The sequence below is a fragment of the Poromitra crassiceps genome (genome assembly GCF_964638095.1).
Source record: "Poromitra crassiceps genome assembly, chromosome: 7".
Classification (NCBI taxonomy): domain Eukaryota; kingdom Metazoa; phylum Chordata; class Actinopteri; order Beryciformes; family Melamphaidae; genus Poromitra; species Poromitra crassiceps.
In genome coordinates this window covers 53382517-53397601 of record NC_139628.1, presented here as the reverse complement: position 1 = coordinate 53397601, position 15085 = coordinate 53382517, and the positions used below count along the sequence as shown (strand labels likewise).

General features: G+C 46.4%; 1 protein-coding gene across 1 annotated transcript in view; it reads left to right on the top strand.

The window, feature by feature from the left end:
• Positions 1-587: 587 nt before the first annotated feature.
• The window catches only part of chd3 (chromodomain helicase DNA binding protein 3), a gene marked incomplete at its 3' end in the record, with an annotated part of 50127 nt that continues 35629 nt past the window's right edge, over positions 588-15085 (top strand). The window contains exons 1-10 of the mRNA XM_083640204.1: positions 588-953; positions 6442-6575; positions 6721-6909; positions 7980-8104; positions 10155-10405; positions 11248-11387; positions 11529-11682; positions 12666-12841; positions 13606-13890; positions 14937-15085. The exon at positions 14937-15085 is cut by the window's right edge and continues 55 nt beyond it. Coding sequence (XP_083496330.1) covers positions 743-953; positions 6442-6575; positions 6721-6909; positions 7980-8104; positions 10155-10405; positions 11248-11387; positions 11529-11682; positions 12666-12841; positions 13606-13890; positions 14937-15085 — 1814 coding nt within the window. The 5' untranslated portion in view covers positions 588-742. The remainder of the gene's footprint in view (positions 954-6441; positions 6576-6720; positions 6910-7979; positions 8105-10154; positions 10406-11247; positions 11388-11528; positions 11683-12665; positions 12842-13605; positions 13891-14936) is intronic.

Genomic DNA, 15085 nt, shown 5'->3' with positions numbered 1-15085 from the left:
GCTCTCTCAAGCCCTCCCCAGCACTCGCACGCACGCACGCACACACACGCACGCGCGCACACACACACACACGCCAAAATATTTTTTATACAACGGGTGGGGGCTCGGGAGAATACAAGGTGGCCATATTTGATAGATTTGTGTCGGGCGGCTCTGCAATGCAGAAAGCGAGAGTTGTTGCGTGTGATCTTGCAAAGTGACAGTGACACCAGGCAAGTGTGTCGATCGGATCCGTGATTGGTGAGGGGAGTAAACGCACGCGCGCACGCGGGGAGGGTTTTGGCGGAGATGAGATCAGAGAGACAAACAAGTAACAATGTAACTTACATGCAGCCACACACACACACACACACACACACCCCTTTTCGTTGTAACAATGTGTACGTTTTTAGGGAGGGAGGGGGCGCGAGAGCAGAGAAAGAGAGAGAGGGAAGGAGAGAGAGAGAGAAAGAAAGGAGGGGGGTGCGTTCTGAAATAATATAGTCAGCCATTTTTTTTATGTAAGGGGATTTTTTTTCTTATTGGGGGGGTTGTTAAAAAATAAATATAAGAGGGCGGCCATCTTTGTTGCTCTGGTTAGTGTAAAATATTCCAAAACGCCCCCCACTTCTTTTTTCCCCCCGCCTGTGTGCCGATTTGAATATTAAATAAATATCATATTCGTTGGGAAAGAAGAAGAATAGGCTTTTTTTGGATACTACGAGGACGGACGGGGGAGCCCAATGACAGGGATATATTAATAATGTCCTCGCCTCTCCGGTGCTGTCGTGAGGAAGACGAGGAGGGCATGGTTGCTAATTCCGACGAGGGAGGAGATTTTGATGAAGAAGAAGAGCAGGACGACGGCGGAGACGGAGACGGAGAGCTGGTGGACCTAGAAGAAGAGAACGCAGGAGGCGACATCAACTCGCCGGCGGCGCCTCGGGAAACTGCAACGCCAGCAGCCGCGCCAGGTACAGTAGAGAGGAGGTCGGGAGCGCGCACACCAAATAAAAACACACTAACTCATAGCTAGCAACGTTTGGTGGCGAAAAGGCGATGCTAGAAGTTAGCCTAACCACCGCGTCTGCTGCTAACTGCTGTAACTCCAGTAGGTTAGGTACAGTAGAGAGACTAGAGCACTCGGGAGCGCGCATACGAAATAGACACACACACTATAGTCCACATTTTGATGAAAACGGCAACACGCTACACCGCCTAAAGTAGCCTATTCCCCCCCCGACTATTATTATTATTATTGCACCGATGTTGCTGCTGCTGCTGCTGCTGCTGTGTGCGCAGTATAACGTTATACAGTAGAGACGGGAGCGCGCATACAAAAAGAACACACACTTATTACAACTCAATTGTTTGTATTGTTGGGATAGGCTATAAAAAGGCATGGACACTAGCAGCTCGTAATATAGCCTGCAGACGCATTTTTTTGCACGCCGGGTGGGTTCCTCCTCCAGCAATTGGAGTTGAAATTCAACTTTAAAGCAAACTTGCCACGGCGGAGGTTTTCTTTGCAATTCTCCTCCATACAAAGCTCAAAGTTGACGCCTCTCTCTCAACGCCCGCTTTTGTTGTTTTTTTAAACCCCCTCCGGCTGCTGCTACTAGACATGCATGATGACACGCAAAAATGATTTGTCTAATAAGGTCGCCCTGAAGGGTAAAAGCTCACGCCGGGCGGGCAGGACTGGCAGAAAACATGGACTCCCGGGCCGACCATCGGGCTGTAGCCTATTTGATATCTCTCTCTCGTGTGCGGAGAGGAGAGGTGAAGCGTTTTGCTGTTGATGTTAGTGTGGATTTGTTTGTGACAGAAGATCCCCCCATCCTGCCCCACTGTCGCTGTGACAGCGACATGCTGCTGCTCACTTTCTCCGGGACAGAAGGCGTGAGTGTTTTCCTCCTCAGTCCTGACTTTAGGCTTTAGCCCCCTCTGGTAGCTTTAGCCTAGCTGGCTGCTACATCATTACCTTGAAAGCAACATAAACACTTGGCTTTTAGTGTCATGCGATGCTGTGTGTTTACTACTTGCACTGTGCTACAATGGTAGACAATCTCACAATATATTTATGGCCAATGCATACACAATGCATTCTGGAAGTTTCTGTGGGAGTGAAGTTCTGCGTTGGTGTGGTACCGTACAGTAGCCTACTAGTGAATGCAGTAACGGTTGAATCTAAACAGACTGTAATACAGTAACGTTAGTCTAGAAATCAAACTAGTAGTCAAGTGTGTTGTTTTTGCTTCATCATCCTCAGCAGCACTAAAATTGCCTGGGTGGGGGGAGGTGTTACGATTTGCTTACCCATTGGGTTTTCATTGTGACATCATCAGTGATGTCATAAATCAATTTGTGACATCATCAGTGATGTCTTAAAATCCCACATGTTGCGCGTTTCCAGAGTCTCCACCCTAGAAATCGAGCGTCCGATAATGGAGAAAAAACTATAATTGTATAATAAATTGTATAAATAAACACCAATAAATATTAGGCTACTGTGCAAATATGACAGCAAAACTTAAGTCATTGTTGGAATAATAGTGGGACACACACACAGGGGATAAAACACTATGAAGCATGGTAAGATATGTCACACATAACTCAAGATTCACTAGTAGCCTATAAGTTCCTATATGAATAGTAGCCTATAGGTAGCCAATAAAAATGTATAACAAAAAAAGAATATGAGCCTATAGGTCATAATATTATAGGGTGTAGTAATAGGTTAAATTAGGCTATAGGGTTATTTCATGGCTATATATACCGGCTTCTCATTAAGGTTCAGTTAATTAGCTCCACTCCCAGGCCACCCGCCGTGCCAGACAAATCAATTAGGGTGAGTGTTGCGCTTCCCGTGGCCCCCGCACGACCCCTAGCAGCTAGTGGCCACGGTGGTCGGGATCCCGCCCGGTGTGGGTGTTAAAAGGGCGCAGGGTGGAAGTCGTTCCAGTTCACCACCACCACACGCCCCGTCTCGTCTCGTCTCGCACTGGCGGCCTCTGGATCACCGGGACCTGAGTGCACGCTGCTGCCCCCCCCCCCCCCCCCCCCCCCCCCCCCACGGAGGGAGGGAGGGGGTAGCTGGTGCACGGAGGGAGGGGGTAGCTGGTGCACGGAGGGAGGGGGTAGCTGGTGTTGGAGCGCGGCGCGCGCTAACAAAGGCAGCAGCAGACAATAAAATGTGACAAAATGCAGCCAATCAAGCGGGCAGGTTGGATGACCGCAGCAGCCCCTCGTCTTGGTCCTGCTTTACTGCATTTTCTCTGAAGCTGCAGCTCGCTCTCTCTCTCTCTCTCTCGCTCTCTCTCTCTCTCTCTCTCTCTCTCTCTCTCTCTCCCTCTCTCTCTCTCCCTCTCTCTCGCTCTCGCTCTCCCCCCTTTCTAACTCTCCAACCCAGGTCAGGTTCCAGGTTAAACTGCTTTGCCAGTCAGTTAGCTGCGGTTGTGATATTGCTCAGGTGCCGTTGGGGAATAGCCCGGGCTAATATTCCCTCGCATCGTTTTTTGTTCCATGAAAGGAAATTGGATTTTAGCCGCGCCGACTCAAATTGTGTGTCTGAGAGTCTTATGGTAAAAAGATGGACAGAGGGTTTGAAGCTAGGATTTGTTCTGTCTTGATAATGAGAGGCAAGTGAGGAAACAAATATTTTTGTTTGTTTGTTACTTTGACATAACAGCACAATGCTTATGTTTACCAGCTGACATAACAGCACAATGCTTATGTTTACCAGCTGACATAACAGCACAATGCTTATGTTTACCAGCTGTGACACCGTGCGGCTGGGACAGTATTGTGTGTTCACCTTCACGCCCCTGGCCCACATTCGTTTTAAGCCGTGGATCTGGATCACTGTCAATCTGGCAGAATTCACCTGTTTGGTCCAAACTCACTTCTCTCATGTCATGTGTCATGTCATGTGTCATGTCATGTGTTATGTCATGTGTTATGTCATGTGTCATCCACTTTGCTGTGATCCATCCCATCGTAAGATGGGCTCTAGTTCACTATAGAGACACTGCATGTCAAGTCAAGTCAAGTTTATTTATATAGCCCTAATTCACAAGCATGTCCCAGAGGGCTTCACAGAGAATATGTCTAGCTAATTCTAGCTGACACAACAGTAGCAAATTACAGAATAAAGATAACACATTGAACAATTGATAGAGAAATATAGAAAATATAGGAGAGAGCAGAGGAGAGAGCAGGAGAAGGGAGGAGAGCAGGGGGAATGTGAGAGAGTGATGGGGTGGGGAGGGAATGGGAAATGTTGGAGAGTATAGGAGGTGGGGAAGGAGCAAGAGGAGAGAGCAGGACAGGGGAGGGGGGAGCGGGGGTGTGTGGGGGAGAAGAGAGCAGGGGGAGGGAGGAGGTGGGGGGGAGAGAGTGGGAAATGTGGGGGAGGAGAGAGTGTATGGGAGAGTATGGGAGTATAGAGAGAGTATGGGAGACTATATGGAGAGAAAAGGGAAAGGAGGGCTAGCTGACACAACAGTAACAAATTACAGTAGTAATAATAACACATCGAACAATTATATGATAGAGAAATATAGACACACATTTTGCAAACGGACATATGTCGATTTCTTAGCAACCAAACTATGCTTAATTTAATTGGCTGCAAGCATGAAATAGGCCACGCCCATCACGGGGGAAATCGCTCCGTTCACTCCCATTCACCAGCGTCATTTTCCTTGAATTAAACATAGCTAAAAGCTGTTGTGTGGTGGGGCTGCGCAGACAACAAATGTAAAAAATCGCCAGTTAATTTTTTTTGTACTCCTGAGCAAAACAAGGAAGCCATTTAGAATTGGCGAGAAGAAAATTGTGGATCTTTATTTAACCTTTATTTAACCAGGAAAATCCCATTGAGATTAAGAACCTCTTTTTCAAGGGAGACCTGGCCAAGATAGGCAGCAGCAAGTACAAAAGTTACAGTTACAAAAATTTCACAGATAAAACAAACAACATAACGTATTGACTTTTCAAGCAGATCATGAAAAACAAGCACATGTAGTGGAGTCGGCCACAAGTACACTCAATTTGGATTTAAAGGCGTTCAAAGAAATTAACCCTGTTAGTTTCCAATCATTCTGCAGCATATTCCATGCTAAAGGTGCAGAGTGGACAAAAGCCTTTTTACCCAATTCAGTACGAGCATATGGAACAGAAAGCAACAAGTAATCTTGAGAACGGAGGGAGTGAGGACCAGCACTTCTCTGTGCAATTAAGGCACAAATGTAGGAAGGCAGTAGACCAAGTAATGCCTTATATATAAAAGTATACCAGTGACTGAGCCTTCGGGTGACCAGAGCAGACCATCCTACCCGAGAGTACAACTCACAGTGGTGTGTCAGTGATTTACAATTAGTAATGAACCTCAGAGAAGCATGATAAGCAGTGTCAACCATGTGAAGACATTTAGCAGGAGCATTCATATATAAAAGATCTCCATAATCCAACACAGGTAAAAAGGTAGCAGCAATAAGTCGCTTTTTTGCATTAAAAGAAAAACACAGCTTATTTCGAAAATAAAAACCCAATTTTATCCTCAGCTTCTTTACAAGTTTCTCAATATGCGGCTTGAAAGTGAGGGAGTCATCAATCAGGACACCCAGGTATTTGTACTCGTGAACCACCTCTATTTCATTTCCCTCGAGAGTGGTCACTGAGGGGATAACTTGTGGCCTCTTCCTAGAATTAGAGAACAGCATAAGCTTAGTCTTGTCCGCATTGAGAATCTATAGATCTAGCTGTCAAGGAAGTAAGTTGCAGTGTTCATCTTCCGTATATACGATCTTTTTGTGCAACACGCAACCATGCACGCGACATAGGAGAATGCCAGGATTGGAGGGGGGGTTTCTGTTTTCCCCCGTTTTGGGCGTGGCTTCTGAATGATGACGCGCTCCGCAGTGTCTCTATTGCCGAATTGCTGACGACACCTAAAATAGAACAGGCTTTGAAAGGAAATGAACAATCCATTTCTCATTGTGTTTTTGAGCACATATAACCTCGGTTTACAGACATGTTTCATCATAAAAGATCACGGTCTGTTATTGGTTTCAAAAGCTTCTGGTCTGCATTGTCCATAGAGGCACGTTCCTATAAACCAATTATGCCGATGCTTTGTATTGAACCAGCGCCAGCTGTCAGATCCACTTAAGACACACGGACGAAACCCACAGCTAATGTGACATGATGTGTCGCAATTCAGTGAAGTTCGGAGGTCACGGAAGCCAGCGCCACACTATCCCGCGGCTTTTGTTGTGCTTGATCGTGTTCGGGGGGGATTATCTGGATGTCGTGAAGCGGTTTGAGTGGATTATTTGTTCATATGATTCTGATAGCAGTCTCTCCCTCCTCCTCCTCCTCCTCCTCCTCCTCCTCCTCCTCCTCCTCCTCCTCCTCCTCCTCCTCCTCCTCCTCCTCCTCCTCCTCTTGACTGCTCAGACCAAGAGGGGGCGACGTCGGACAGGGAGAGCCCCGCCAGGAAGAAAGGACGGCCCAAGAAGAAGAAGGACACAAAGAAGAAAGACAAATTGAAAGAGGGGAAACCTGTCAAAGCGAAAAAACGCAAGAAGATTGTAAGTTAGCAATGCTCTCTAATTGTGTCTTCTTAATTTATAATCACTCTGCTTTGACACTTTGATCACAAAATGATCCTTGTCTTCATTCTTTTCCCACCTCCATCTTGTCCCTCCTCCTCCTCCTCTCTGTCCTCCTTCGCAGGAGAGCGATGTAGAGCGAGACTCGGACCGAGGCAGAGACTATGGCGACAACTCGGACAGCGCGGCCAGCGACTATGGATCAGGTGAGAAGAAGAAGAAGAAGAAGCACAAGGAAAGGAAGGAGAAGAAAACCAAGAAGAAGAAAAAAGACGACGGGGACAGAGACAGCAGTCAGGAGGAAACGACAAAGGTAAATAACATCTGTTGTCATGTAAAAACAAGTCATAATGGCAAGAGGGTGTCTGGGTAGTGTAGGCAAAAGCACTCGCCTACCAGCGCGCAGGTTCAATTCCCGGCAGCGGTACCTCCGGCTTGGTCAGACGTTCCTACAGACACAGTTGGCCGTGTCTGCGGGTGGGAAGCCGCGGGTGGGGTATGAGTCCTCCTGGTCGCTGCTGCACTAGCGCCTCCTCTGGGTGGTCGGGGTGCCTGTTTGGGGGGAGGGGACCTGGGGGGGGGGGGGGGGTAGCATGATCCTCCCACGCGCTACGTCATGCCGGTGAAACTCCTCGCTGTCAGGTGGAAAGAAGTGGCTGGAGACTGCACATGTATTGGAAGTAGGGCTGTGAATCTTCACTGGCCTCACGATTCGATTCCGATTCAGAGGGCTACGATTCGATTTGATTACGATTATCGATGCATCTCACATCGATGCATCACTTTTTTCCCCCAATACATGATTTATTTTTTCTCACTTTCTTTTTTCTCACTGTGTGGCTACTTTTAAAATAAAAGTGCATTTGGAATTGCATTGTATTATGATCCATAATTAAAAGAAACAAATGCATGTACTTCCATTATATTTTATTCGATTGTAAAAATATATATATATATATATATTAATCTATATATGTATAGATTTTTGACATTTGTGAATCGATGCAGAATTGTGCACGTCTGCATCACGATGCATCTTATAATTGATTATTTTTGACACCCCTAATTGGAAGAAGCATGTGGCTAGTCTACGGCTCTCCCCAGATCGGCAGAGGGGGTGTGGAGCAATAGACTGGGACAGCAGGGGGATTTGGTCAAGTATAATTGGGGAGAAAATGGGAGCGAAATCCGGGGGGCAAACGGGATTAACCCATTGATACCTGATGCAGCATTTGCGTGTATATCCCTCATTTGTGTGTGTATCCCTTTAAGACGTTCGCGGTCTTAAAGGGATACACACACAAATGCTGCATCGGGGATCAATGGCTTAAAAGAAGTAATAATGGCAAAGATGTGAAGCTGTGATCTTCTTCTTCTCGGCAGCCGATAGAGCAGAAGACGTCGGGCCAGCTGGCGAAGGAGTGGAGTCTGGAGGATGTTGAGCATACCTTCACAGAGGAAGACTACAAGGAACTCACCAACTACAAAGCCTTCAGTCAGTTCATGAGGTATCCGTCCTCCTACTCTGTTGATGATGTCGAGTGGCGCTTTTCAAACTGGGGGTCACTCGGGAGATACTTTTTGGGGGGTCGCGAGATGATTTGTGGGACGTAGTTCTGCTCAACATGTGGAATTTATCAGATTTGTCTCTAATTTGTGCTTCTTTCTTGTGAAACACTCAATTGTTTCCAGCCTCTAGGCCTCTGATAATCAAATGTCAAATCAATAAATAATATTAATAATCAAACAACCTGTAAGGGGAAAATCACTTTTGGGTGAACTGTTCACACAAAACATATGCATATGGAACATATGACAGGGGTCACAAATTCATAGTCATTTTAAATGGGTCATAAGCCAAAAAGGTTGAGTAGCCTAGCCTGCCACTGGTGTAGAGCGGTAGTGCTCAGCCTGGAGGTCAGGACCCCTCCAGGGGGTCACGAGATGATTTAAGAGATAGGAAAGAAATTGATATTTCTCCTATACCAATTAGATTTGTCACTAAATTCGTCCTTTTCTCGTGAAATGCTGAATAGTTATTAATCGAAACAACCTCAAAAAAGGGGGAATTATTTCTTGGGTGAACTGCTCACCCATGTAGGGCATCTAGGCATCACTTCATTTTATGGATGAGCCAAAAAGCTTTAGAACCGTCGGTGTAGAGAAGAATGGTGTTGTTGTGGGCTGTTAGTGTTTAGCCTGGCTGTGGCTGTGTGGGAAACCGAGACGAGACGTTCTGTGTCCATGTTGATATGTGTGCAGTATCACTGTGGCCGCTCTTTGTGCAGACATGCGATCATGTGAGGCGTTTATCCCACGGCGCTGGGCCAGCAGGACCTGCCGCGGTCAGAAGATGGCGAAATCAGGACACTCACTCACTCACTCACTCACTCACTCATGGATGTTTAGTGAGTTTAGGCTAGGGAAGAGGGGTCGTAGCTCGGGATAGGAAGGTCGTAGACGGTCAGGATTCTTGGCGTGGGCAGGGGGAGTGGCTAGGGGGATGTGGGTGGTGCGAGGGGGGGGCATAGCTCGGGATAGGAAGGTGGTAGAGAGTCGGGATTGGAGGGGTGGGCAGGGGGAGTGGCTAGGGGGATGTGGGTGGTGGGAGTGGGCATGGTGCCGTGAAGCTGAATGGCCACACCACGGCGCTGTGGGCTCAAAAGGGTTGCGCTTGTTGGACATGCCGTGAGCACTGTTGACACAATGATGGTGTCATAGTCACGTTATGTACAATCTTCTCCACATGCCGCAAACCTCTTGGAACTGGAAGACATAATTAGTTCCAACGTACCTTCAGGCTGAGTGTCACTGCAGTTTTATTCTCAGAAGAGCTCATTTGTGTTTAAGTTCCTGTCCTTTTTCACGTGCAGCTGTTATTTGATGCATTAACAATTCATAGTCTCAAGAAATCTCTGCAAGCTGAATTTTCATAAAACATTTTTTAACAAGGTCCTGTATTATTCAGGACAGTTTTCATCATTTTGTTTTTAAATATATTACAGCTCAGGATAAGATTAATACTCCTAATGATGTTTTGCAAATAGATATAGTTTAGTTAAAAGGGTTTATTGAATTAATTTGAAGACTTAAGTCACAATACTGGACTCTGATTGGCCGCCAAAACCAGCGCTTGTAATTCAAATGGGGCATATCTGCTTTCTAGGTGGGTGAGAGTTCAAATGCTGCAAACCAGCCTGATCGCAAGCATTTCAACAATTGCTTTATGAGGTGTGCCAATTAAAACCAGGTCTGGTTGTGCTGAAGCTGCTTGTAAAAAAAGAAGAAACAACAACTCAAGCAAAAATCACAGTTTAACAGCCTTGTCATTAAACATTAAACATCTTTGATAGAAAAATAGTATTATTATTATTATTATAGTATTATTATTATAGTAGTATTAAATATTATATTCCTATAATAGGCCCACTAAATGTAGAGCATCTTTTGTAAACTAAACATGAGTCAGACTCACCTATAGGGTGGTTTCTCTCTCTGCAAAACAATGAGACCCGTCAAGCTAAACTCAGCCCTACCCTCTGTCTGTCTCTCTCCCAGGCCGATGATAGCCAAGAAGAACCCCAAGATCCCCATGTCCAAGATGATGACCATCCTGGGGGCCAAGTGGAGGGAGTTCAGCTCCAACAACCCCTTCAAGGGCAACGCCGCCGCCGTAGCAGCGGCCGCCGCCGCCGCCGCCATCGCTGTCGCCGAGCAGGTCTCCGCGGCCGCGGCCGCAGCCGCAGCCTCCCCGGAGCCGCCCCCGCAGCCCCCACCGCTCCGCAAGGCCAAGACTAAAGAGGGCAAAGGTAACACGCAATGTGGAGAAGGTTCATGTCCATGTCATGTTCAACCTCCATCTATCTTCTCAAACATTTCCTTAACCCATTGATACCTGATGCAGCATTTGTATTATATGCAGCATTAGCATTATCCCTTTAAGACCGCGAAATGCGTCACGCGGTTCGCGGTCTTAAAGGGATACACACACAAATGAGGGATATTCACGAGTTTCGTGGTGAGACAGTGGGCGCTTCCATGACACCCTCCCTCCCTGTTTCCAGCTGCCGGTTGCCTGTTTCCGCCCAGGACCGTTCATAGCGAAAGAGACTTAAAATAATCATAATAATTGTTGTGACTTTGTACCTACCTATGTCTTGTAATGGAGCCCCCCAGCACAATAATTTCACACGTGCATAATTGTACAACGGAGTGACAATATCTTGAATCTTGAAAGAGAGAGACCGCTAAAGCTCCGTTCAATGACCAAATAATAAGAGTTCCGGTTTGGACGTTTAGCCTTCAAAACAAAAGCTGCCGCTATGCAACCACAGACTATTTTTTAGCAATTTGGGCTAAAATAAGCCCGTACAATACTAGTGAATTGACATTCACCTCGTTTTTGTAAAATATCTCCGCTACGCAACCACACAACGTTACTATTTTTAGCCATTTCAGATCAAATAAGCCAAACTTTCCGACTCTTTGACAGCGGCGCGCGCGTCCTTGCTAGTGAAAAAAATGTAAACAGGAAGTCGACAACCGGCAACCGCTGAGAATCATGGGAAACGTAAGTCCAGGAATAAGGTGAATACACGCAAATGCTGCATCAGGTATCAAAGGGTTAACTCGTCTTCGACCCTCTGTCCAGGCCCGGGCTACAAGAAGCGCAGTAAAAGTCCACGAGTCGCAGACAAGAAGAAGGCAGCAGCTGTGGCCAAGGCGAAAAAGATGGCGCCCATTCGCATCAAGCTGGGCCCCATAGCCACCAAGAGGAAGAAGAGCTGCTCAGTGAGTAGTATCAATATCATGTTTCTAGTGCAGTGGGTTCTCAAAGTGGGGGTCCGGGGAAACCCCAGGGGTCCTTGATGGGGGACCCCGTTTGTCCGTCTTTCTATCACTTCCTTCAACACCTGTGTCGTTGTCTTCCAGAGCGACGACGTGGAGGAGGACGAGTCGGAGCAGGAGGACTCCAGCGTCCACAGCTCCTCGGTCCGCTCAGACAGCTCCGGCCGCGCAAAGAAGAAAAAGCAGCCAGGACGGCCGGCCAAGAGGAAGAGGAAAAGTAAACACAGCTTACCATGTGGTATACTTCTAGAATTATATTATCAAGCATTTTCACCCCCTATACACAGACTGTCCGTTTGAGTTGAACTTTTTGGGGGAATTTATCGGGATAATCCAGTGCTTTTTCCAACCATTGACGCTCTATTTCAGATCAGGAAAATGAAAAGTTTGGTGCTTTGTTTGCTCTTTGCATGATTTTAAAGCTGCACTTGGCAACTTTACAGACCTTGGCGGCTCCAAAATGGCAGCGAGAGGTAACTGTTTGAAAGGACATTCAATACCCAGAGATCATGTTGATCTGTGATGCTTTATAGAGACGGTCGGCATGTGTGGGAACGCCCACAAAATGTTAAACGGCTGGCGCGCGAGTGGGGTAAATCCGCCGATATATCTCATGGGCTGACTCACCAAAAGACGGTGCTGCGGCTCTAAACTACAGGTTTGGGGGTTCTAGAGCAGAACACAAGAGGTCTGCTCAGATGTGCGTTTACTGCGGTGGCTAAATCCCCGATCGTGTCTGCCTGGGCTGGGCTATCAGCTAAATTCTAACTTTGCTGAATGGATAGAACAGGGGGGATTTACCCCACCCTGACCACGCCCCCAGCCAGGCTGAGCCAGCTAACCCAGCGTCTATTGTGGGCGTTCCTAGCGCCTGTATGGGCGTTCCCAGACATGCCGACTGTCTCTATGCCAAAGAGACGAGAGGTAAAAGATCTAACGATAAAAGATCGAAACAAATCTGCAAGGTGTGAATTAACTGCAGTCTGAATTAAAAACAAAAACAAAACAAAAAAACATCTTGCCTAGTGCAGCTTTATTTCCAGACTTTATCTCAGTAGTTTTTCAGTGTTGAAAAATAATGACACTTACAAGTGCATTTTCTTGGAGAATTATAAAAAAAAAAAATCAGAGCATGTATCATTGTACTGATATACAGATACAGAGATGATATTATGTCTTATTGATTTGTCCGTCTCGCTGTTTTTGTCCCCCGTCCTCCAGTACCAGGTGAGGAGGAAGGGGACGGCTATGAGACGGACCATCAGGACTACTGCGAGGTGTGTCAGCAGGGCGGGGAGATCATCCTGTGTGACACCTGTCCCAGAGCGTACCACCTCGTCTGCCTGGAGCCCGAGCTGGACAAGGCCCCCGAGGGCAAGTGGAGCTGCCCGCACTGCGTGAGTACACCTGTTTTACATCGATCTATCTCCATGCATCGAGGCTAGCAGTCGCAAGTTACTTCTTTGAACTTGCTCGGAGTAGCAGATGAGGGCAGTGGTGCAGTGGAGAACTGACAACATCAAATTGTGCAAATTTACATCTAAATATATGCCTATAACAACTTGGCTAGAAAAAGGTCTAAATTAATAAATCTAAAAAGGCGGTGGTGTGAGTGTAGATTCATTCAGTAATGTTATAACTTTCAACTTAAAATAGTATTTGGCTCAGTTCTGCTTTTCAGTAGATAGACTAGATGTAGACGACATATGGGTGGCAGGTGGTCTTAACCCATTGATACCTGATGCAGCATTTGCGTGTATATCCCTCATTTGTGTGTGTATCCCTTTAAGACCGCGAACCGTGTGATGCGGTTCGCGGTCTTAAAGGGATACACACACAAATGCTGCATCAGGTATCAATGGGTTAACACAGAGGACACAACTTTAGGAACAACTTGTTCATATGGAGTGGCACTCCCTCTTGTACAAGCCATCTTTTAATTGTGTTAAGGCTTAAAAATCCTACGTTGACCAATCTCCTCTCTTAGTTATCTCCATCTTGCCGCCATCGTTGAAGTGGATTTAATACTCAATATCAATAAGAAATCATAGCTTGGATTCACCTTGGCAGTCAATTTCAGGGAAGAGCAGGTCTTTCAAATCCTTAATTCTTGAATTAAGAATGAAGGATTCCTGGTCTGATCTGATCTAATGTTTCGCAGGAAAAGGAAGGAATCCAGTGGGAAGCGAAGGACGAGGACTACGAGGACTTTGAGGAGGAGTGTGAGGACAGGGTGGTGTCGGAGGTGGTGCTGTCTGAGGTGGGGGTCGGGGTCCCGGCAGAGGTGGAGGAGGAAGACGACGACCACATGGAGTTTTGCCGGGTGTGTAAGGACGGAGGGGAGCTGTTGTGCTGCGACACCTGCACCTCCTCCTACCACATCCACTGTCTCAACCCGCCACTTCCCGAGATCCCCAACGGAGAGTGGCTGTGTCCGCGCTGCACGGTTAGCTTCTGTTCTCTTCCAGGCTGTTCTGTTTGGATTCAGTGCTATTTATATCCAATTCAGGGCTCTATGTACTCTCCCTCTCAACCTAGTTTAATAATACCAAGGGATAGTTACTGTACATCAGATGTCTGTGCATTGGATGTCTTTGCTCTCTATTGCTAAGTGGATTTGCTAATTGGTAGGCCAATAAATAATCGATGACTCACTTATGGTCTACGCACTTTTGGTCTTTCCCGGACAAATGATGATACATACCATTGCATGACGTATAGCGAATCTAATTTGAATATAAGAGATGGTAAATTAATTACCATCCAGCTCTTTATATTTAATTATAATTAATGTTACACCTGTTCTATCTCCCATTTTTCCCAAAATATATCAAGGGTTTAAAGGTTTTCCCTAATTTAATAGGAGGTCAAAAATATTTTTTTCTTTTCTGTTTCTCTTTTTTCTCTCTCCTTTTTTTACCCAAAATTAAAGGTATCAGACGAAACGAATCAGAAAATGTATATTCTAGAAAAAGACATTAAGGGCGGTTATACCCTTTTGCACTCAATTTAATCTAGGGTTTTCACTTGAGTTTTGGGATTTCCCCCCCTCTATTTTAATTATTTGGTTTATGATTACAAAAGTTGACCGTCAGACAGAGCCTTATAATCAGCTGTATAACCATTCAAGAGAATTTCCCTCATTTAATTAAAAATTTTCAACACTAATCATATTATGTTAGAATCCCACTACATCATAATTGTCCATTCCTGGTTCATGCAATGTTATATAACCCATTGATACCTGATGCAGCATTTGCGTGTGTATCCCTTTAAGACCGCAAACCGCGTGAACGCGGTTTGCGGTCTTAAAGGGATACACACACAAATGTGGCATCAGGTATCAATGGGATAATGCTGCATGTCTGTCTTGACCAACATAAAGTATATCTCCCGATGTGGATAACAAAGCTCAAGTCATCTAACCTCAGGTACACTCCTCTAGTTTGCTCTGGGTTTCCAACGTTAACAGTGAGCTCATTCCCTCTGCAGTGTCCGCAAATCGATGGACGCGTGCAGAAGATCCTCCACTGGCGCTGGGGCGAGCCGCCGACTCCCATCCCGGTGCCGCCCGCTCCGGACGCCCCGCCCGACGCTCCCCCGCCGCCCCCCATGAAGGGCCGGTCCGAGAGGGAGTTCTT